The sequence below is a fragment of the Stenella coeruleoalba genome, assembly GCF_951394435.1.
Source record: "Stenella coeruleoalba genome assembly, chromosome: 15".
In the NCBI taxonomy this organism is placed as follows: Eukaryota; Metazoa; Chordata; class Mammalia; order Artiodactyla; family Delphinidae; genus Stenella; species Stenella coeruleoalba.
Window position 1 is genome coordinate 47,805,239 of NC_137161.1, and position 24,731 is coordinate 47,829,969.

Below are 24,731 nucleotides of genomic sequence, written 5' to 3' on the forward strand. Positions count from 1 at the left end.
GGCGTTCTGAAGGTTGGGCTGGAGGGTTTGGCTGCGGGATCAGGCAGATGGGATCAGGGAAAGGGAGGAGCCAAGGATGGCTCTCAGGGTTCTGGCCTGAGCGTCTGCAGATGATGGTACCATTAGCATCTGGAGATGATGGTACCATTTGTTGGGATGAGGAAGACCCGGGAGGAGCAGGTGCTTGGGACGCATCAGACATCCAAGTGGAGGTGTTAAGTAGACTGTTGGATATGCAGGTTCAAACTCAGGGGAAGGGTCAGGACTGGAGATATATATTTAGAAATGTTCAATATCTATTGTAGACGGTATTTAAAGCTTGGGGCTAAGTGAGATCACCTGCCGGGGTGCACAGAAAGTGAAGAGAAGATGGCACAGACAAAATTCTTGACTTAGAGGTTGAACAGAGGAGGAAGAGCCTAAGAAGTAAGAAGAAAGTAAAAAAAAAAAAAAATGTTGTGCCATAGAAGCCAAGAAAAGAAAGGGTTTCAAGGAGAAGGCAGTGGCCATCTATGCGAATGTGACTTCACATTCGAATTGGGCAAAGATGGGGACTTGCGCTTTGGATCTGACAAGATAGACGTGGTTTACAACCTCAGTAAAAGCCACGTTAATACGTTCTTACTGTGTGACTCAAGAAAGATGCCCTTATACTAGTTGTCTTCTACAACTACTATAGCACTTTGATTTTTCAGTGTTTATAAGATTCCATTTAGACTTTTGGCATCTGAGGGCACCCCAGGACACTTTGGTCTCTTCCTCCAATTCTGAGCACCAGGTAGAGCCTTCCTGGAGTCACATTTTCTATCCAACCACAACCGCTTCTTGTGTGCCCATGATTCAAGGCTGCTCACATTGATCATCAAGTATAAGGGAGGTCAGAAGCATGAGTCCCAAACCTGGCTGCCCATCACAGCCACCTGGGGGGAATTTTAAGTATGTATACAGATTGCCAGCTCCCTGCTCTTGCAGTGCTCCTAGGTAGTCGAAGTCCATAAGCCTGAGACGGAGGCTGTGGATGACTGATGGTCAACCCAATCTGAGAACCACCAGCCTGGAAGACCAATTATCCTGATCCCGAGGTCCACCTCCTTCCTTCCTTTCCAGTCTCCAGTGCTGCGGTATAACTCAGCCTGACCTCCTGGGTTCTTTCATCTGCCCACCCACTGTATTTTCTGGAGGACCCCAAAGCCCAGGCCAGAAGACTACAGACTTAGTAAGGCCTGCCTGTAAACCCCACTAAACAAAAGGATAGCCATGCCTGCAATAGAAGATTGCCCTTCCCAGTCTTCTGGGAAGAATGCTGACCTGGTTTCCAAATGGACTACTGAGCAGACACGACTCCTACGAGCAGTGCTTGCCACTGTACCCAAAGAAGAATACCGCTTTTGAGATGAAACAACATCATGCTGAAGAATGAATGGTATATGACAAAACATATTCATAACTATTTTCAGAAAAACAGTCTATGTGTCCATAATTATCTGTAATGTGTCTAGAAAGAATTACTTCCTTTGTGCATGAGTATTTGGATTTCCTTGCCCACCTACTAATTTAAGAGTTGTTTCCAAGGAAAAGATAGAATAAAGATCCCAAGATTCAGATTTCCCAAAAAATAGGAACATGGGGACACATTTGGGGAATTTGACCAGAGTTCCAAGGACAAAGGAGACCAAAAAAGGACCACAAAATTTTTATCTTCCGCTCTTTTTCTTCATATGGTAAGAGATTCTTCTCAATATTCTAGCTCAGTCCTAACTGAAGCTTACTTCAGCAAACATCAGCGTTAAGGATGCTGGTGGTTGTTGCAACAGGTCAATCACCAGGGAGACAGGTGTCTCTGAGCCGAGCCTCTGGCTGGGGGACACCAGGGGGCGCCATCAGGGGTGAGGTCACCATCGGGGCGAGGCAGCCAAGTAGCCGTGCGTTACAGCCTGGGCAGAAGGTAGATGACAGCTGACGCCTGGCTTTAGTGTCAGGGCCCAGAGCTGTGGGTTCTCTGGAACCCATACGTGGAGTGAAAGTCCAGCTGGCCACTGACGAGAAGGCCAGCAGGCTCAGCGCTGCCACATCTGAGGAATTTGCAAGAGAAACCCACACCTGCACCTTTCTGTGTTATAACAATTTAAAATTTTAACAATCAAATTAAATTTTTTAAAGACACTTGTATTTCTTTTTTTAAAATAAATTTATTTATTTAATTAATTTATTTATGGCTGCGTTGGGTCTTCTTTGCTGCACGCAGGCTTTCTCTAGTTGCGGCGAGTGGGGGCTACTCTTGGTTGCGGTGCGTGGGCTTCTCATTGCGGTGGCTTCTCTTGTTGCGGAGCACGGGCTCTAGGCGTGCTGGCTTCAGGAGAGAGTCCAGATTAAGGGAGACAGAAAAGACATGACCACTAAGAGCAAAGTGTGATACTGGACTAGACCCTAGTCCAGGAGGAAATTATAGCTGGGAAGGCCATTGCCGGTACGACTAACGGAATGTGAACAAAGATATGTGGATTAGATGCTAGTGTTGTATCACTGCTGACTTTTCTGGTTTTGATGTTTGCACTGTTGTGTAGGAAGACGCCCCTGTTCTTGGGAAATGCTGTAGTGTTTGTGGGGGCGAGGAGGGGAGTCATGCTGCAGGTTATTCTCATGCTTCCGAGAGAGAATGGAGCACCTGGGGCAAAATGTCAACACGAACAAAGGAGTTAGTTGTACTATCCCTGCACCCTTTCTCTATGTTGGAAATTATATCAGAAGAAAATGTTACAAAAATAAAATAAAATGGGGATAATGTTGCCCATTGACCTTAGGAGGTCACTGTGAAATGTGCCAGGCACGTTTTCCTACTCTCAGACCCTCCATAAGTGTTAGCTTCTCTCCCTCAGCCGTCCTTTCTGTTCCCTTCCCCTGCCACTCCGACCCCTGGACCATATCCGACAACCAGGATGGGCCATCACTGCCCTGCCTGTGTCTTCACACGTGGGTTTCCTCTACTTGGAATTCCCTTTGTCCTTCTGTCTACTTAACAAACTGTTCTTTACTTTCCCGGGCCCAGCTCAGACATTACAGCCCTGGGGAGCCCTTCTCCCCGAGCAGGTGAATGGGATCGTAACCTCCCCAGGTTCTCGTGGGACTCAACACAGATGTGTTATGACACTGAGCCCATGTGTTTCAGTACTTTGTATGTACACCAGTTCAGCTCCTTGAGGGCAGGGACTATGTAATGTTTATCTTTGTCCCCCAACCCTGCATCAAATACGGTGCCTGGTACAAAGAGGTTGCTCAAATTAAAATGTATCTAAGTGAGTTAAATGTTTCTGGATAACAGCAGATGAGTTCTCTCAGGTGAGTCCCTTTCCTAGGGGTTTAATCTTTGAGAAATATGGATGCTCACTTGGGTTTCTAAATTCTGAAATCTGGTCTGTCTGATGGTAATTCAGATCTCTTTTCTTGTAAACTCTTGTTTTTAATGAAATACATGTGTCTGATGATGAACATCACTTTAATTTTTTAATTAAAATTATTACTTAACAATTCATCATTACTTAAGACTTTCTCCATCATGGTTTTTTTTTTTTTTTTTTTTTTTGCGGTACGCGGGCCTCTCACTGTTGTGGCCTCTCCCATTGCGGAGCACAGGCTCTGGATGCGCAGGCTCAGTGGCCATGGCTCACGGGCCCAGCCGCTGCGCAGCATGTGGGATCCTCCCGGACCGGGGCACGAACCCGTGTCCCCTGCATCGGCAGGCGGACTCTCAACCACTGCGCCACCAGGGAAGCCCCCACATCATGGTTTTTAAAAGATGGCTGCTGGATATGGTAGGACAAAGCACTGAAATGAGCTCTTAATGTAATTTTACTGTACTGTAGCATGATTTTATACATATTCTTAATTTTAGTTCCCTGGTTTTGCACATATAACTGGCCAGAAGAGTTTGACAAGCACAGAGATCATGAGGATTCAAAGGGAGACAGACTTCCTCAAGTAAGTATTGCATTCTCTTTACTGTTTCTTAAGTCCTGCTAAGACACAGTATGGTCAAAAAGAATTTGAGGATGGGACATAACAGTGGTATTTGCCCCAACTGTTTTTTATTAAATTTTTACAATATTTAAAGGTTCAAATGACATACAATAAACTGTACTTAAAGAGTACAATTGACATATACATATAATCTTGAAACTATCACCACAATCAAGAAAATGAACAAATCCATCACCTCCAAAAATGTCCTACATCGCACCCTTTTGAAATCCTCCCACATGTCCCTCCCCATCTCCAGGCAGCTGTTGGTATGCTTCTTGTCACTGCAGCTTAGTTTGCATTTGATTCCGTATATAAATGGAATGATTCGGTATTTACTCCTTTGCCAGGCTTCTTTCACTCCACCTAATTACTTTGAGGTTCACCCATGTCGTTGCACGCATCAGATGTTTATTTCTTTTTAATGCTGAGTAGTATTCCATTGAACGGATACATCACAGTGTGTTTATCCTATTTCCTATTGATGTACATCTAGGTTGTTTTCAGTTTGGGGCCATTACAGATAAAGCTGCTATGAACATGTGTATACAAGTTGTCCTGTGCATATATACTTTCATTTCCCTTAGGTGAACAGCTAGGAGTGGAATGGCTGGGTCATATGGTAGGCATATGTTTAACTTTTTAAGAAAACTGTCAAACTGTTTTCCTAAGAGGTTGTACCATTCTACATTCCCACCAGTAGTGTATGATGTATGAGAGTTCCAGTCTCCCTACATTTTCACTAACACTTTTATTTTTATTTTTGGCCATTCTAATGAGGTGGTAGTTGTGGTTTTAATTTGCATCTCCCTGGGGGTTGGGAGGGTGGGTGAAATAGGTGAAGGTGGCCAAAAGGCACACACTTTCAGTTGTAAAATAAATAAGTCCTGGGAATGTAACGTACAGCATGGTGACGATAGTTAACGATACTGTGTTGCATATTTGAAAGCTGCTAAGAGAGTAGATCTAAGAAGTTCTCAGCACAAGAAAAACATTCTGTAACTATGTATGGTGACAGATGTTAACTAGACATTGTGGTGATCATTTTGCAGTATATACAATTACTGAATCATTCTGTTGTACCCCTGAAACTAATACAATGTTGTATTATTTAAGTCTTCTCTGTCTTTACTGATTTTGTCTATTGTTTTATCAATTATTGAGAAAATTATGCTGAAATCTGTGACTATAATTATGAATTTGTCTACTTGTCCTTGTATTTCTATTGGCTCTTGCTTTATGTACTTTGAAGCTCTATTATTAAATATATAAACCTCTTGGAATCTTATGTCCTGTTGCTGAATTGACCCCTTTATCATTACAGAATAGCTTTTTTAAAAAAATTAATTTTTATTGGAGTAGAGTTGATTTACAATGTTGTGTTAGTTTCTGCTGTACAGCAAAGTGAGTCAGTTACACATATACATATATCCACTCTTTTTTGGGTTCTGTTCCCATACAGGTCATTACAGAGTACTGAGTAGAGTTCCCTGTGCTATACAGTAGGTTCTTATTAGGTATATATTTTAAATAATAGTAGTCTGTATGTGTCAATCCCAATCTCCCAGTTTATCCCTCCTCCCCCCTAAAATAACCTTTTTTAACCCTGATAATATTTTTTGCTCAGAAATCAAATTTGTCTGATATTAAAATAGCCATTACTGCTTTCTTTTGATTAGTATTTGCATGATGTATCTTTTTTCATCCTTTTAGTTTTAATCTATTTGTGTTTCTCTATTTAAAGTTGGTTTCTTTTAAGCAGCATATATAATCAGGTCTTACTTTTAAAAAATCTAACAATCTCTGCGCTTTAATTGGGCTGTTGAGAGTATTTATATTTATTCTGATTATTGATATGTTTGAATTTGTCAGCTGTCATGCTATTTGTTTTCTGTTTGTCTTATCTATTCTTTGTTGCCCCCCCTTTTTTTGGCTTACTTTTGGATTAATTGGGTATGTTTTATTTTATTTTGTATCCTTTGTTGGCTTATTAGCTATAAGTTTTCTTCTTAGTGGTTGCTTTAGGGTTTATAGCACACATTTTTGTGTGTGTGTGTGTGGTATGCAGGCCTCTCACTGTTGTGGCCTCTCCTGTTGCGGAGCACAGGCTCCGGACGCACAGGCTCAGCAGCCATGGCTCACGGGCCCAGCCGCTCCACGGCATGTGGGATCTTCCCGGACCGGGGCACGAACCCGTGTCCCCTGCATTGGCAGGCGGACTCTCAACCACTGCGCCACCAGGGAAGCCCTATAGCACACATTTTTAACTTATTACAGTCTGTCTTCAAGTAGTATCATGCCACTTCATTTATAGCCTAAGAACCTTATGACAGTGTACTTCCAATAACTGGGTAACTACAGCCTTTGTGCTCTTGTGGTCATTTATTTTACTTCTACAAATATTATGAACCCCACAATACATTATTACTTTTATTTGACATAATCAGTTATTTTTTTACAGTCCTTTATACTTCTATTGTGGTAAAATATACATAAATAAAATTTACCATTTTAACAATGTTTAAGTGTACAATTCAGCGCGTTAAGTACATTCACAGTGTTGGGCCACCATCACCACCGTCCATTTCCAGAACTTTTTCATCATCCCAAACAGAACTCAGCTCCCATTAAACAATAACTCCCCATCCCCCTATCCCTCCAGCACCTGGTAATCTCTGTTATATTTTCTGTTTCTATGAATTTGCCTGTTCTAGTAACTTCATGTAAGTGGAATCAGACAATACTTAACCTTTTGTGTCTTATTTCACTAGCATAATATTTTCAAGATTCATCCATGTTGTAGCATGTATCAGAATTTCATTCCATATTAAAGGTAAAAAACATTCCATTGTATATATAGACTGCATTTCATTTATCCATTCATCTGTTGATAGACATTTGAATTGTTTCCACCTTTTGACTATTGTGAATAATGCTGCTATAAACATTGGTGTACAAGTATCTCTTTGAGTCCCTACTTTGAATTCTTTGGGGTATTTACCTAGAACTGAAATTTTTAGATTATGTGGTAATTTTATGTCTAACTTTTTGAGGAACTGCTAAACTGTTTTCCACAGCAGCTGCATACTTTACTTTCTCACCAGAAATGTTCAAGGGTTTCAGTTTCTCCACATCCTCACCAACACTTATTTTCTGTTTTTCTAATAATCATCCTAACAGGTGTAAAGTAGTATTTCATTGTGGTTTCGATTTGCATTTCCCTAGTGGCAAGTGACGTTGGGCATCTTCTTTGGAGTAATGTCTATTCAAGTCCTTTGCCCATTTTTGAATTGGGTTGTTTGTTTTTTGTTGTTAGTTGCAAGAATATTTTATATATCTTGGATATTAATCCCTTATCAGATATATGATTGATAAATATTTTCTCCCATCTGTAGTTTGTCTTTTCAGTCTTGTTAGTATTTTTTGATATTCAAATTTTTATGAAGTTCAATTTATCTATTTTTTTTGTTGCCTGTGCTTTTGGGATCACATCCAAGAAATCATGGCCAAATCCAGTGTCATGAAGCTTTTTTCTTATGTGTCCTTCTGGGAGATTTATAAATTTACCTCCTACATTTAGGTCCTTGGTCCATTTTGTATTAGTTTTTGTATGTGGCATAAGGTATCAATCAGTCCAACCTCATCCTTTTTCATGTCACTATCCGGTTTGCCCAGCACCATTGTTGAAAAGACTATCCTTTCCCCAAGTGGACTCAACTACAAAGGCTAGTGATTGTTGAGAGGCCATGGTAGAGACTGGTGCAGGCTACCAAGCCATCCAGTGCACCGTATGCAAACGTCATAGATGCTGAGCAGTTCAGATAGGTCACAGGATCGAGCAGTGTTATTCACAGGGAAGCCCAGTTCCTCGAGTCCTTTCACTTTGGCTGATATCCAGAACGAGGTAGGTGGGTGAGGGCTGAAGGATGGGACCCAGCCGCCTGGGAAATGGGGCCAGACGTTGCTGGGGCAGAGCCTCGGACTCCACCCAGGTGAGTGAAGACAGAGGCAGGGCCTGACTGACAGCGACTCTGAGTGCCAGGTGAGAGGACCTCTCGCTGAGGCTGGGCTCAGTGCTCAGATGGGGAGTCAGCAAAGTGCGGCGTGGACATTCCCGGAATTCCCATGTCTCACCCTCACGCACGCCAGATCCAAGGTGATGGGATGACTGGGGCCCCACTTGGGAAGTGGGGTCAAAGGCGGCTGATAAACTGCCACCACGGCCGGGAAGTGAGATGGGCCTGGCCTTCAGGTGAAGGGCACCATGAGTCCCAGCTGTACGGCCACTTGGTAATAAAATGACTAGACAAGCATCTCCCGTCTTGAACTTGTTCCATAGGCTTTGAGTGTGTTCTGCTTTCTATTTTATTCATTTAAATAAATTCACTTAATTCACTTAAATAAATTCATTTATTTATTTAAGTTTGAATGCTTGTCAAGATTGACACTTGACTTCTCAACGTGCACTCCTCAGAACATGGCCAGTCAGGACCCTCTTCTGTTGCAGGTGTGCCCACTGCCTTGTGCCCCGCCCGTCTGACCCCTTTGCCCGCTACTGTCTAGAATGTGGCTCTTCTGTCCCGCCCATATTTGGCTGTCGTCTCCCACCCCCAGAAGGAGCTCAGGTGAGCAGCAGAATCCTTAAAACCTTCTTCCATTGGTTTATCTGATCTTTGTGTGCAGCAGGAGCAGAGTACCTGGCACGCGTGAACCACAAACAGAAATACTTGTTGAAAAAATTACTAGCAAGTGAATCTTGTACTATCCAGACTGCTACTTAGGAATGAAAAGCTTGTTTGTGATGCCATTTCTTTTGTGTGGCCTTGAAGAAGCGTAGGCTCAGAAAAAGACTGAAGTCTTTTTATTTCAATGATTCACATATGGATAAGTACATGTTTCCTACTTATGTGATATTTCTGTTCATAACCTGGGGACAATAAGGAAATATATTCTAGAAATAAATGACCAGGAGTACTAATTACAAGTCTGTATATCCATAGGATACTTCATTCTGTCCAAAGAAGCTGTTTATATAGGCTATAGATTGATCAGTATATCTAAATTAAAAAGTCTTGGCTAAGTGTAGATAATAATTGATATTATCCTACCATTAAGTCTGTAGTTAGTTAGAAAACGTACTTGGCTTACTACAAATCAAAACCTTCACCAAAATGTGTTCATCTTTTATGCACGTGATACTTTGGGGGTTTTTTGGACTAAGGTTTACAAAATGATATAAAAGGATCTGTGAAATTGACTGAAAATGACCATTTAAAAAAGATAGTCACTGAGAAAAAGTCACTATTCAATAAATTCAGAGTCCAGAGTTTTAGGATTGAGTTATGCATTTAAGCAAGTGGCCAGATACTAAATGGATACGCTGTAGAAGTCACTTTACTTCCATGATATATTTTGAACTCCTCGTAAAAGATGGGACAGCAAATAAAACATGAACAGGTCTCATTGGTTTGAATTTTCCCTGCTTATATTTATGGGTGCAATGTCAAAGTTATTTTTTACTGGCCTACAAACAGATTTTCAAGACTTTCTTTGTTATTACAGGGAGAAAAGGTTATCAGGGATTATAAATATTCAAAATGATGACATTTGCAACATCTATACTGCCTGTAAATGATATTTATTAACGTGCTCTAATGTATAAAAAGCTTTGTAATTTGACCTATTGAGTTCTTATTGTGTCCTGCTCTCAGCTGGGTTTCTGGTACTCAAAGGGGCGATCCTACTCCTAGGATCCCAGACCCAAGCCACTCAGGGTCTCATTAGAGAGACGCAGAGGGGTGCCTCTTCATCCTGCCTTGTGGATTTCTCCGTAGCCAGCTGGTTGATGTTCTTTTGTGAAAGTTCGGGTATGTATTGGGACAGAACAGGATCCTGAAACTGGGAATGGAGATGTTGGCTTGGACCCAGATGAAATGCACATTCTTTTTTTTTTTTTTTTTTGCGGTTCACGGGCCTCTCACTGCTGTGGCCTCTCCCATTGCGGAGCACAGGCTCCGGACGCGCAGGCTCAGCGGCCATGGCTTACAGGCCCAGCCACTCCGTGGCATGTGGGATCTTCCCGGACCGGGGCACGAACCCGCCCCTGCATTGGCAGGTGGACTCTCAACCACTGCGCCACCAGGGAAGTCCGAAACGCACATTCTTGATTCCCTAAATTACTCTGCCAGTGGATGAGCTGGCCCTCCTGTCTGAGGATGCTAGCCTTCCTTTCCTTGAAATCTCTGTGATAACCTCGCCTGGGGCAGTGGCTTTGAAAGGGGATGTGTATTCTCATCAAGACTCACCGTAGCCATCCTGTAGCATGACTATGGTCCAATCCCAGCTGCTCTAGAGGGACAGGTGTACTCTGTGATCCAGGACAAAAAGCTTACACATGAAAAGAAGAGCACAATTTTGCTAACGTGTATTGGCAGAATCTTGGGGGACAAGTCTGGGAGTGGATTTTAAATGAGGGCAGAATATAACACTAAGTTGGGCCAAATTCGCTGATATACATGCCTCTTTTATAGATCCTGGATTGATTTTAATATGTTAGCTAATGAAGCTGGCGGTGACTCCAGCTGCTTTTGGGGTTGGCTGACTAAAACTTGGACTCAGTAGTAGCCTATGGTCAGTGAGACTCGATGCTAAGTCTTTCCTGATATCATGTTGGAGTAGGTTTGTCAGGTTTGTCCTGTGTGCCCCCAACTCTCACCTGCATTTCACAAGAAGGCCCAGAAGACATGTCCTTCAATAAGGCATAGAGTTAGGAATACGTATTAGTGAAAGGAGCGCCTGCATCCTTGAAAAGTTCCATGGCTGCTTTCCTTGGAGGCCAGACATGATCATGGGTGATGCCACTCTTGAGATGGGCTCCCTGATTTCAGGGAGCTAGCAGGATTCCAGAGGTCAAGTGGCAGCACTTAACTGCCAAAGACAAGGTGGGCACATCTACCGTAAAAGGCCGCAGCAACATATCAGTAATCAGAATCTGATCGTGGTCTTCCTAAGAATGAAACAGATGGGCAGCCTACTAGTGTCTTGCTTGGTTTATATAATAGAAAAAAAAATCACATGTTTTGTAGCCAAATACGTGACTTGAGCCACCACAGTGGAACATCCAAGGGCGTCACCCAGTTTCAGGACTTAAGTCGATTCGCAAACCCACAGCTCCCTAACTGAAGGGCGGCTGGGTGTCCTTGAGGATGGACCCTGCATCATTGCAAGTACATGTCATAGGTCATCCTTGAAGCCTTTTCCAGAGGGACCTGTGCCTTGAGGAAGAGGAAATGCCTAAACCTTTGGGGGCTTACTAGATACTAGCTCTGAGTTGATGCTGATCCTTAGAGTTCCAAAACGCCACTGTGGTCCACCAGTAAAAGTTGGGGCTTAGAGTCGTCAGGTGATGACAGATGAAGCCTTACCTTAAGGCTGACTCACAGTTTTCGCTTCATGTATTCTGGGGACTTGTTGTTATGTTCATGTACACTTATAATTGCTGTGTCTTCCTGATTTATTGACCCTTTCATCATCACAAAATGCCTCTCTTTGTCTCTAGGATCATTTCTTGTTTTTAAAGTCCTTTTTTCCTGATATTTATGCAGTCACTCTAGCTCCCTTACCCTTACTATTTCCATTATATACCTTTTTCTATACGTGTATTTTCAACCTATTTGTATCTTTGAATCTAGGTCATGTCTCTAGTCAGGCATACCTCTCATTTTTTTATCCCATCTGATAGTCTCTGCCTTTTGAATGTGGTGTTATTGTCTATTCACATTTAATGTCTTTAATGATATGGTTGGATTTACATATGCTGTTTTGCTGTTTGTTTTCTATTTGTCTCACGTCTTTTTTGTTCCTCTGTTCCTCCTTTACTTCCTTCTTTTGTGTTAAATAAATAATTTTTAGTATGCCATTTTCATTCCTATGTTTCCTATTTTTTTTTACTATTTTAAAAAGTTCTTTTCTTTTTAAAAGTTATTTTCTAAGAGAACGCTAGAGATTACAACATACTCCTTAATTTCTCAAGTCTATTTCAGAATAATTTAATTTAAATCCAGTAATACACAGAAGCTTTGCTCCAATATATCTTCTTTTCCTCCCCTCAGAGACAATTTCTATTGACTGTTTGTTTCCCCTGAGTACTGGTCACACTTTCTTGTTTTTTGCACATCTCACAATTTTTTCTTGAATTTTGGACATTTTAGAGAGTATAATAAGTCTGGATTCTGACTTTTTCTCCTTGTGGTGTTGTTTTGGTTTTTTTGTTTGTTTACTTGGATTAACTCTTTCAAGCCTGTCTTCCCTGCAGTTTTCAGCCACTAATATCAGGGTTTTCCCCTTGTTTTATTTATTTATTTATTTATTTATTTATTTATTTATTTACTGTGGTACGCGGGCCTCTCACTGTTGTGGCCTCTCCCGTTGCGGAGCACAGGCTCCGGACGCGCAGGCTCAGCGGCCATGGCTCACGGGCCCAGCCGCTCCGCGGCATGTGGGATCTTCCCAGACCGGGGCACGAACCTGTGTCCTCTGCATCGGCAGGTGGACTCTCAACCACCGCACCACCAGGGAAGCCCCCCTTGTTTTATTTTTAAGCCTGGGATCAGCCCTGGGTGTGCATAGCTTAGACTTCGACTGAAGATTGGCCAGAAGTTGTGCTCAAACACCTTGGTACTCCAAGGCTTCCAGTCTCTGCCGAGGGATCTGTTGTGGGCTGGGCGGAACATTCAAACTTCAGGCTGTTTTCAGGCCTGCCCCAGCTCCTACTTTATGCTGAGCTCTCTTGTATCTTCATGTGCAGCCAAGGATGTGTGGGTGGCTTGGACCCTCTTAGGTCTAACGCTGCACATCCGAACATCTTCCAGTCAACTGAGGGTGTGGGAGGAGCTTATCAAGCCCCCTAGAGATGACCTACCTTCTGGAACTCCCCTTCAAGTCCCTGGCTAGTTGCTGGTTCATCAGTTGCCCCAAACAGGACCATGAGCTCAGGCTAGTGGATCCACTGTCCTCCCTGTTTGCTTGCCACTGAGATCATCACCTTAACCGTGCTCCAAGTCACATGAGCCCTGCCCGTCAGCAGCCGCGAAGCTGCTGCTTTTCACAGCCCTCCCTGCTCTGTGGAGCCTCCACGCTGACAGAGCTGGAGGAGGATGGGGACAGCCCAAGCAAGACCCAACAGACGTGTGGTGTCCTTGCCCGAAGTTCATTACTTTTCAGTTTGTTGTCTGTCTTTGGTTGACTTTCAGAATTTTTAAAGTTTTATCCAACTTTATAATTGCTTTTTGGAGAGAAGATGTGTCGATTTCCTCACTCCATCATGCTGTAAGCTATTTTTTCTTTTCTTTATACCTCTCTTTTCTACAATAAACATGTTTTTACTTTAATAGGAAGGAAATAAGAATAAAAGTGGTAATTATTTAAAAGAAATTTTTATTAAAGCAAATTAAACCTTACATTTTAAGATCTACTTATACCTTCAGTTTTTGCCAACCTGACCTCGTTCTTTGTGCAGATGGGCTTATGTGCAGAATGTGAAAACCTGGTGCCCGTGAATACGCCCATCTGTGTGGTCTGTGAGGCTCCTCTCACTCCACAGCTGCAGCCACAGGCCAACCTCCGCTTGAAGGTAATGAAATGTGAATCCATAAAAGTGTGAATAAAACACATAGAAATTAATGTTCAAACCATTAAACATCTTTCTTCAGCTGATGGAATTGGCTAACAATTGATAAGCTGATACCTGTGAACAAAATCCACTCTCATTTTTGGAAAGGCATCTGCCCAAGAGTTTAACTTGCCAGTAGGATCTAAATATCAAGAGAGATACACAGAAATGTGTTCCCTGAACATGGATGTGGAGGACAAATTGCACTGCAGCTAACACAGACAGTTGTTTACTTCATATATTTAAACTCGAACATTGTAATTAATATTGACTTTTCATCTTGTCCTTAAAGTCACTTCATGTTTTCATTTGCTTTGTTTGATTATGGGTCTCTATTACGTAGAAAAGAAGGATTACAGCTAGTCACATGGATGAAAAAGTTAAGTATCATCATGAACATTAAAAAAATCTTGTTAGACAAATGATGTCATGCCATGAAAATTTTTTTGGTAGAATTATTGAACATACAACTGTATCTTTTCTCCATTTTTCAATTTATAGTCCCATTCACCTCCTTTTTACTTGACCTCAAGTGAACGTCGCTAGAGGATGAAATAGATTTTAATAAAGATAACTTTGGGGATTAAAAAAGCAAGAATTTTTAGCAATAAGGGAAGTGCGTGGACTTAACGTATAATTAGGACTGTAGCACTCCAAAAATGACCTTGTGGAGTCTATGTGGGCAAAGTTTATGAGAGAAAAGGTAAGTCCACTTTTTCTTACATGTCCCAGCTCCCCTTCACTGTGAAAAAAATGTTCAAAAGTATCCCAGGCTAAGTAAACCTTCAGAAGTGAGATTTTGAAGAACTGGCTGGGCCAAAGTCAGGTAGATGAAAATTTACTAATCTTTTTGTTTGATGACTGTTTTCAATCTTAAGAAACTTTAAAAGTCACTGCAGGAAGCCACCATACAGCCCTGGAGGCCTATCTCCAAACTTCCTATACATGAGAGTGAGACACCAGCTTCTCTCTTGTTTAAGTCACCATGATTTTGGCTGTTCTGTCAATCACAGCAGCACCTGTTCTCGCTAATATTTACATTATCCGGGATATTTGAAGATAATATCATTTCGAACCCTTTGAACTATTCAAAACAGGAGGAATAGGGGTAAGTGTTGGCTGAGAGCCAGGTTCAGTATATATCATGTCACCTTCAGCATTTGAAACCCAGACTTCTTCCCATGTTGTGGAAAGACAGGGGGTACAAAGGTATAAGCAAGTCCTCTGTTGAGGATAAACATAGGACTTCTATAGTGATTAGGACCCTCAAATCCAGGAGTGACCCCCTTTTTTTTTTGCCTTCTCTCTTTTTTTTTAACATCTCTATTGGGGTATAATTGCTTTACAATGTTGTCTTAGTTTCTGCTGTATAACAAAGTGAATCAGCTATATGCATACATATATCCCCATATCTCCTCCCTCTTGCTTCTCCCTCCCTTCCTCCCTATCCCACCCCTCCAGGCGGTCACAAAGCACCGAGCTGATCTCCCTGTGCTATGCGGCTGCTTCCCACTAGCTATCTATTTTACATTTGGTAGTGTATCTATGTCCATGCCACTCTCTCACTTCATTCCAGCTGACCCTTCCCCCTCCCCACATCCTCAAGTCCATTCTCTATGTCTGCGTCTTTATTCCTGAGAGTGACCCCTTTTTAAAGTACAGTTTTGAGGAGAGAGAGACAATCACTTGAAACTGATTTCTACTCTATTAATGGGCCAAAGGCAGAACATATACCTTATAATGAGGAAATCAATTGATAATTCAAAGATGAAGTTTAGAAAATCAAGCCTGTTTGACTTCTGATGTTGAGTTTTCAAAGGGAGTCATGGAATTGCTGAGCACCCAAGCTTCACATTAGCTAAAAATGCCTCACATAGGCACAGCTTCAGTAAAGGGCTCTCTGAAACATTAACTTTCTCAAGACCTTAGGAAATAATGATTTAGGGTACATTTATCATTGTCTCCAGAAGTGAGAATCTCAGGACATTTCTGTTGGCACGGTGTTTTTTTCCCTGGTGTTTTGTCCGTGTTAACATTGGACTCATACGATTTACTGTTGTTTTTAATAAAGACGTGACTTCAGCAGCTGTATGTCTTGTACTATTAGTTACACTGCTTTAGTTGAGCTGCTTTTACCAAAGCATTTGGGTCACTCTGGGCGCTCCATCCTCTTCTTTTTTGTGTACTTTACCATGTACACAAATACGTTCTGCACCCTAAGAATTTACTGGAATAAGTCTGAGCTCCCAGCAGTGCCAGGTGGCACAGGGAGTGGTGTGAGCCTGAGAAGCAGTCGCTGGACACCTGCTCTAGGGTCACTGAACAGGGATGATTAAGGAAAGGAGCCTGAGGAAGGAGCGAGGTCCCCAGGCAGCTGGCATCCCTCACTAAGGCGCAGCCATGAACCTTCCTTCAGGTTCGCCCAGTTTCTCGGGGTTCCACCTTGCCCCTCCCGTGCCAGCCCTCAGGTACTGAGCAGCTTTTTCAAAGGCACCTTTTGCTGTGGCTTTACCAGTTGCTGCTTCCCGGACCACCCTCTAGGGCTCTGCTCGCTGCATTCCCCGGGCTGTGACCCCTGCACCCACTGCCCCAGTGATCTGGGCCCCCGCTTGCCGTGGTGGCAGGGGGCACAGAGGAGGATTCGTCAGCTCTTATCAGGGGCCAGGGCCAGGGATAGCTTTGAAGAGAGGGTGTCATCTGAGCAGAAGTTGTAGGAGGCACAGGCATTTGCCATATGGGAAGGGGTGGGACAAAGAGAAGTGATGCGTGGGTGTGTGTTCAGGTGTGAGGTGGAGGAGGGGGGCGTGCCAGAAAGATGCACAGCGACCGGAAACTGCAGGATGTGCTCCAGAACTTTGCAAGCAGTTCGGGTTCGTGAGCTGCAGAAATGCTGGCGGGGCCCGTGGGCTGTGGGAAATGGCGCCTTCTCTACCCTTCTTTCCCAATGGACTCTGGAGGGTTAAAAGCAAGGAAGGCTTTTAATCAGACTTGATTTTTAGAGAAACCTTTGTCACCGTAACATCTGATCTGGTGGGAAATGCCTGATTTTTACGACGGGACATTCAGTATTGCTGCTACCCACAGAAGGACCCTGGTTGGAAATCTTCATCCCAGTGGCTTTCCCAGAAGTTATAAGGGCGACAGATTTTTAGATCACATTCTCACCCAGAGAGCCTCCTCTGAGGTCAGTGGGAACACCTGTGTAAGCTGCTCACGGAAGCCAGCGTGCCATCCCTCCCCAAAGCGCCAGCAAGGCCAGTTGATGCCTCCCTCCCATTTCTAGGTTGGTCTCCATCTCACTCCACAAAGTGCACAGAGCACCATCGGTCCTCTTCCTGCTGTGATGCAGACAGACCCAACCGCTGTGGCAGGCTTCTCTTGTGTTGATGTAAAGCCCTTGTCAACGCTGAGGAATTTTGCTGCATCAGATACTTTTTTCTACTGCCAGGATTAGAAGATATAGTAGCAGGAGTTTCTTCTTTTATCCTCTGGCCTGTATTTCAGAATAGGAGAGGATTTTATGTTTTTAAAAATTTTCTAATTTTCAGTAACACGTGAAATAGTCCAAAGATACACAATGAAGTGTGTAATTTCCCTACCCCACGTCTGTTTCTATCCCCTGAAATAACCAATGACAGCAGCTTAGTGAGTGTCCTATGTATTTATCTAGATGCACAGAAACATATTTCTATATATTCACACATTTAAATTTGGTTTTGTTTGTTTGACTCTTCCTGCCTCCCTCCCTCCCTTTTCTTTCTTATTTTTTAAATTAATTAATTGATTGATTTATGGCTGCATTGGGTCTTCATTGCTGCCCACGGGCTTTCTCTAGTTGCGGAGAGAGGGTGCTACTCTTCATTGCGGTACGCGGGCTTCCATTGTGGTGGCTTCTCCTTGTTGCGGAGCACAGGCTCTATGTGCGCGGGCTTCAGTAGTTGTGGCTCGCGGGCTTAGTTGCTCCATGGCATGTGGGATCTTCCCAGACCAGGGCTCGAACCTGTGTCTCCTGCATTGGCAGGTGGATTCTTAACCACTGTGCCACCAGGGAAGTCCCTCTTTCATTCGTTCTTTCTTTCTTTTACAAAAAACAAAGGCATCCCTTTGGCCGTTTTCTACAGTTGAAAACTAATGTCAGCATCTCCCCTTTGACCAGAACACATGAACTCTTTTAGAAAGAGACCTTCAGCTTCCTTCTGGCTCTAACTAGCAACACATGTTTTACCTCCAGGACTCCCATTGTGTCTGGGGTTCCTGGAATCTGTGAGGCTTAGGGCTGGGATCCCCGTGAAGTCATTACTCTTTGAAAGAGATCTGAGGACTCACACAGCGAGGGCACAGGTACCTCCTATGAGACCCCAGCCCCTCGCCCAATGATTCAGGGCTAATGCCAGTGTAACCACCGCTCTGTGTCAAGTTGACCTTGGCATCTTACAAAATCCTCTTTGAGATTAAGTTTGCCAATACCTACTGGTTTGTGTCAATTAAAGCTTATCATTTTGGTGATTAGAAAATTGTTCTCATCTTCCAGCTGCTTTGTAAGGAAAAGTTTTACCCCAGTGACTAAGCCGGGTCCACGAAATTGCTTGGAACCGTTCAACTGGTCAATGTGTTGCCAGTGCTGTGGATGAGGCAGCAAACGAGGGTATTGGCTTTTTATAAAGTGCTTGTTGTAAATGTTTAGGATCCTCATTAAGGCTGCCTGGTGGTGGCCTGAGTCCCACATCATCCCTACGGACATATGTGAATCTATGATGTAGTGATTGTGATACAAGGTTTTTATCTGGGGGTCATGGTCACTGCTCTTCAAGAAGTGAGCTGCGTGGTGTCAAGAAGCCACCCCAGAAACCATGAGGAAAGCCTGTCGACCAAGAAGGCTGTGCTTACTGGACCGAATACAGTGAGATGAACCAGCACTTTGACCATCTTAGCAGCATCTCAGAAGAGAGAAGATGGGGAAGGGTATTTATAGGGTTTCAGTACCGCGGTTGGGCGATTTTAAAGAGAATTTGACAGGAATGCAGCCTGAGGTAAACTGTGAGCTTTGGAAGATGAGGATGTGCCAGTGCAGGTTCATTGGTTGTGACAAATGCACCATCTGGTGCGGGATGTTCATACTGGGGGGTTGTGTGTGCGGACAGGGGTGTATATGGGAACTCCCTGTAATGTCTTCTCAGTTTTGACGTGGACCTTAAACTACTCTAAGAAACAAAGATTATTAAATTCAAAAAAAATTGTTTGAATGTTATTTTATTTTTTTATACAGCAGGTTCTTATTAGTTATCTATTTTATACATGTTAGTGTATATATGTCAATTCCAATCTCCCAATTCATCCCACCACCACCACCACCCCCGCTGCTTTCCCCCCTTGGTGTCCATATGTTTGTTCTCTATGTCTGTGTCTCTATTTCTGCCCTGCAAACTTGTTCATCTGTACCATTTTTCTAGGTTCCACATATATGCATTAATATATGATACTAATTTTTCTCTTTCTGACTTACTTCACTCTGTTTAAAGAGAGTTTTGCAAGGCAGTATTGGGATTGGGCAAAGTTAGTTTGGACTGGGCAGAGTTATGTCATGCTAGTTGTTTTTTCTTTTAATAAATTTATTTATTTTAAGCTGCATCAGGTCTTCGTTGCTATGTGCAGGCTTTCTCTAGTTGCGGTGAGCAGGGGCTACACTTTGTTGCGGTGCACGGGCTTCTCACTGTGGTGGCTTCTCTTGTTGCAGAGCACAGGCTCTCGGCATGAGGGCTCAGTAGTTGTGGCTCGTGGGCTCTAGAGCGCAGGCTCAGCAGTTGTGGCACACAGGCTTAGATGCTCTGCAGCATGTGGGATCTTCCCGGACCAGGTCTCGAGCCCATACTCCCTGCATTGACAGGCGGATTCTTAACCACTGAGCCACCAAGGAAGCCCCTGTCATGCTAGTTTTCATTATTTATTTATTTATTTATTTTTATAAAAATTTCATATCTTTAAGGTGGTGATTTTTTTTTTTTTCAGTACACAGGCCTTTCACTGTTGTGGCCTCTCCCTCTGCAGAGCACAGGCTCCGGACGCACAGACCCAGCGGCCATGGCTTATGGGCCCAGCCGCTCTGTGGCATGTGGAATCTTCCCGGACCGGGGCACGAACCCGTGTCCCCTGCATCGGCAGGCGGACTCTCAACCACTGCGCCACCAGGGAAGCCCCGGTGGTGATGCTTTGATATACATATACAGAGTGAAATGATTATTTCAGTCAAGCTAATTAACATATCCATCTTTGTATACTGGAAATTTGCTAAGAGAGTAGATTCCAGGTGCTCTCACCACACACACACAGACACACACACGTACACAAATGGCAGGTATGGAGGACATACTAGTTCTATTTATTTTTTTATTTTTTAAAAGTTTACCCATTTATTTATTTTTATATTTACTTATTTATTGGGTTGCACCAGATCTTAGTTGCAGCACGTGGGCTCCTTAGTTGTGGTATGCAAAGCCTTAGTTGCGGCATGCGAAGTCTTAGTTGCGGCATGCATGTGGGATCTAGTTCCCTGACCAGGGATCGAACCTGGGCCTCCTGCATTGGGTGTGTGGAGTCTTATCTGCTGAGCCACCAGGGAAGTCCCAGGACATACTAGTTTTAGATTGTGGGTCCTGCAAGTTGAGGGCCATTGGACTTAATAAGTAAGCAGTTTTACTTAGTTTATAGTTTTCTCTTTCTAGAGTATTTCTTGCAGCAAACAGATGGATTATTTTCATTTGATCTCACTGTATGTTAACTGAGGGACAGGAAATGTGTTTCACTTCTCAGTGGATTCTACCAGATCAGGAAGATCACTGCCTTAAATCTCACAGAAAAGCTCTGATGATTGCAGATTATGCTTTGGGGACCTTAAGCAACTGGGGAGAAAGCTGGAACCGGGAGGTGTCAGGACCCACGGACAGCAAGTCTACGGTTCTCTGCCATTTTGAGGAGCAGTGAGTTGGCCTCTGCCCTTGAGGCGTTCTCTGGGCTGGGAACTGTGGTTTCCCGAGCTGGCTCTGGCTCCTAGGAAGACCTTGGGTTCTTTTACGTAAGTGGGACTTGAGGATGACTTGGAAAGGACAGGGGAATTCTGCAGAATAGTCCAGTGACTAAACAGATGTTAGTTACCAACCTCCCATGGCCGAACTCTGGCTAGGCTGTGTTAACCATCTTTTCTTTTTCTCTTGTTGTTTTCTGTATTGCAGCTTATCCCCAGGTTCCTGACTCAGAAGGTTGAACTTATGACCCATTTTCTAAGATGGTCTTTTTACTTTTCCATTTCTAAGTGAGAAACTACAGAGCAAATCTAAATTCATATTTAATATAAAGCCCCGTGGGTAGACCCCAGGCCAAGAACTAGGTTACTTGTAAACGTATACTCTTTTGCTGGTCTTGGGCCTTCCTGTTTATTGTTGAAGCCAGGAGACGGAGCCCACCAAGTAGCACAGTTTCCACAATGAAAAAAATGATAACTCAGAAGCAGTGCAACATAGTCACTTTGCCTTCCTAAGGCCAAATGAGTTCTCTCTTTCAGTTTTTTCATTTTGGGGTTTGTTTCTTTCAAAACTATGTTCATTTGTCTGACACTTTATGTTGTAATAATTCCTAAATCCAATTTCAGGGTCTGGGTGTTAGTATAGGGCCTCTAGCTGGCTGATCGGCTGGAAAGACTGCTTAATGATTTCCTTGCACAGCTGTTTGCTCAAAGGAACACCAATTTCTTTTTTTTTTTTTTTTTTTTTTGCGGTACGCGGGCCTCTCACTGTTGTGGCCTCTCCCGTTGCGGAGCACAGGCTCCCGATGCGCAAGCTCAGCAGCCATGGCTCACGGGCCCAGCCACTCCGCGGCATGTGGGATCCTCCCGGACCAGGGCACGAACCCATGTCCCCTGCATTGGCAGGCGGACTCTCAACCACTGCTCCACCAGGGAAGCCCTCTTTCTTTTTTTTTTGAACAGTACTTTGATTTCTTGGACTTAAAGAATTTACATACTAAATACTGAATAAGAAAGAAATAGAAAGCGTGATTAAATAAATATGAAACTTCTCAATTCTGGCTTTCATGGCTTTCAGAGTATCATGCCTTGAAATAAAACCTTAAACTTGAATCAACCCACAGATGCCACCTCAAATCAGCACAGCTACATATGGTTTCCCTTTTTGCATGGTGTGTGTGTGTGTGTTCAAACTTATGTTCCATGTAAGTTATTTTGAAAGATAAGTTTTAGATCATGAAATCATCAGAATATCTGACTGCTAGTCATCATGGTGGTAGATAATGTACCTCTTATATTATTCCACCTTATTAACACCCTTTAGTCCTAGTATGCTATACTATGCAGATGAATTGGCAGGAAAAATGAATACATTTATCTGTGAAGAAATGAGAGAGCCTCCGTGGAAACATGTATTTCTCATTCTCTGTTTTCAAGGAGAAAGCGATCTGCCGCACCTGCGGCACAGGGAACCCTGCTCACCTGAGATACTGTGTCACCTGTGAGGGGCCCCTGTCTTCATCACAAGAGGTAGGTTGATTGCATGTGCCAGTCCTGTATTTTAATGGCTGATAAATGTTCAGTGTTAGTGATAAGAAATATAGTCTGCAGAGGGGAGAGGAAGTTTGTAGGGGAGGAGAGGGGAGAGACCAAAAGAAGCTGCTCACGGTAAAGTGAAAGCAACATTTCTACGTTCACCAGTACAAAACTGTTTTCAAAGTCTTCAGGGTGATTCAATCAAGTTGGCAATTTCTTACAATTTCGTTTAGTGACTGCATGGAAGGCTGGTGGCAGCCAGTGGGGTAGGGGCCGTTCACATTTCACTCACGGGCAGGCACGTCTGTGTGGACTGTGCCTGCTGTGTTTTTTTGTTTTTGTTTTGTTTTGTTTTTTTAAGAAAAAATTTAAGCTTTATCTTGGTAAAACATTCCAGATTCCCTCAGATCACAGCATATCAATAAGCAAAATGTACACATACTGATTTTATACTGCATGTCAAGTCCCAAATTCCCGATCCTAGGAAAGCAAGTTGCAAAATACAAGTGCTGGTAACAACTATAGGTAGTATTTTAAACAAAAATCAGTGAGTTTTCAGCACTCAAGTGAAATGAGGCTTTAACCAAAAAGAGACTCAATTCCACAGTGTGCCTGCTGTGTTTTGAAATTGAGAGCATGGTGGGCACCCATCACTGGGTTTCCTGCCAGCCTAACTTGAGTGTTTAAAATGAAGGAATTTAAATATAGTGAATAGGTTCCGTGTAGCTGATCTGTTTTATGTTTATAAAATGTTCTGATGAAGTTTAAAATTACTTCCTGGTGGCTCTTGCCCTGGCCTAACAATCCCATGAAGAAGTCGGCGTTTACTAGCCAATTTAGAAGAAAAATACTTGCTTCCTTGGGGGCGTTGTATAATATTTCTCTCTGTTTGGGGGCTTCTCATCTCGGAGCAATTACTTGGGAAGCTGGACAAGCATGTGATGGTCAGTGTAGTCAGCACGTTAGTGTCAGCAGGCAGGGGGTTGCGATCCCGGGGCCGCCGACACAAAGTACCGCAAACCGAGTGGCTGGAAACAGCAGAATTTCATTTTCTCACAGTTTTGGGCACCTGAAGTCCAGAATCAAGATGCTGCCAGAGCCCTGTTGTCCATGACGCTCTAGGGAAGGAACTCTCTCCAGCTCCCTGTGGAGTGCATCACCCCAGTCACCTGGCCACCTTCTCCCTGTATGACTTACACCCTCTTCCCTCTGGGTGTGTATCTCTCTGTCTCCCTTTTTTATAAGGACACCAGTTATACTGGATGAGGGCCCCCCTAATGACCTCATTTTATAAGAACTTGATTACCTCTGTAAAGATCCTATTTCCAAATAAGGTCATATTTTTTTAAGAAAAAATTTAACCCTAGGTGCTGGGGTTAGGACTCCTCTTTGGAGGAGATACAATTTACCTTTAAAAAAATCTTTGTTTTTCATATACTTGTAACTTCTTTTCTCTGCTTTTATTTAAATTTTTCTTTTTAATTGTTGATTTACAACAATTCACCCCTTAACAGGAAGGTTGGCCAAGATATCTTTTTTTTTTTTTAATTGGCCACACCACGTGGCTTGTGGGATCTTAGTTCCCGACAAGGGATCGGACCCGTGCACCCCTGCTGTGGAAGCACAGAGTATTAACCACCAGATGGCCAGGGAATTCCCCAAGGTATCTGTTAATGCTTTGTCTAATTACTGACAGTCTAAGACTAGCTGATTTAAAGGAACTCTTTTTGTTCCAAGTTTTATAGAGGTATTATTTATAAGCAATAAAACTCACCTATTTTAATTTTACAGGTTAATGACTGTTGGTAGTTATATACAGTCATTTAAACCACCACCACCGTAAAGATACAGAACAATCCCGTTACCGTAAAAAGTTCCCTCATGTTCTTTGGCAGCTGAGCCCCTCCCATAATCACCAGCCCCAGAAAATACTCATCCCTTTGGACACTGTGGCATTGCCTTTTAAGGAAGTATGTAGCTCTTGTGTGCGCGTGTTTGATTTCCTTCATTTACCATAGTGTTTTTTTTTTTTGTTTTGTTTTTTTTTTACCATAGTGTTTTGAGGTTCATTCATGTATGTATTAATTTTTTAAAACTTTTGATAATTGAGTACTATTCCACCTTATGGATATAATATAACGAATTCATCCATTCACCAGTTAACAGGCACTTGGGTTGTTTCCAGTTTCAGGTTATTATGAATAATGCTGCTGTGAACATTCCACATGCAAGTCTGTGTGTGGACGTAGTTTTCATTTCTCTTGGGTCAATACATAGGACTGGGATTGCTGGTTCCATCTAAGTTCCTCTTTAATTTTATAAGATGTTGCCGTACTTTTTTCCCAAAGTGTCTATACCGTTTTACATTCCTACCAGTGAGATATGGAGGTTCCAGTTTCTCTGCATTGTCACCAACACTTGGTATTATCAGGCGTTTTTTTCATGACTTCCCCTCTTTACCATTTTAATGTCTGTAGGATCTGTAGTGCGACCGCC

General features: G+C 42.9%; 1 protein-coding gene across 10 annotated transcripts in view; it reads left to right on the forward strand.

The window, feature by feature from the left end:
- The window catches only part of DZANK1 (double zinc ribbon and ankyrin repeat domains 1), a 73,325-nt gene that overhangs the window by 16,553 nt on the left and 32,041 nt on the right, over positions 1 to 24,731 (forward strand). For all 10 annotated transcript variants that reach the window (XM_079943770.1, XM_079943774.1, XM_079943771.1 and 7 more), the window contains exons 7-10: positions 3,890 to 3,975; positions 8,522 to 8,639; positions 13,532 to 13,645; positions 22,137 to 22,229. In XM_079943770.1, the coding sequence (XP_079799896.1) occupies positions 3,890 to 3,975; positions 8,522 to 8,639; positions 13,532 to 13,645; positions 22,137 to 22,229 (411 nt within the window). The remainder of the gene's footprint in view (positions 1 to 3,889; positions 3,976 to 8,521; positions 8,640 to 13,531; positions 13,646 to 22,136; positions 22,230 to 24,731) is intronic.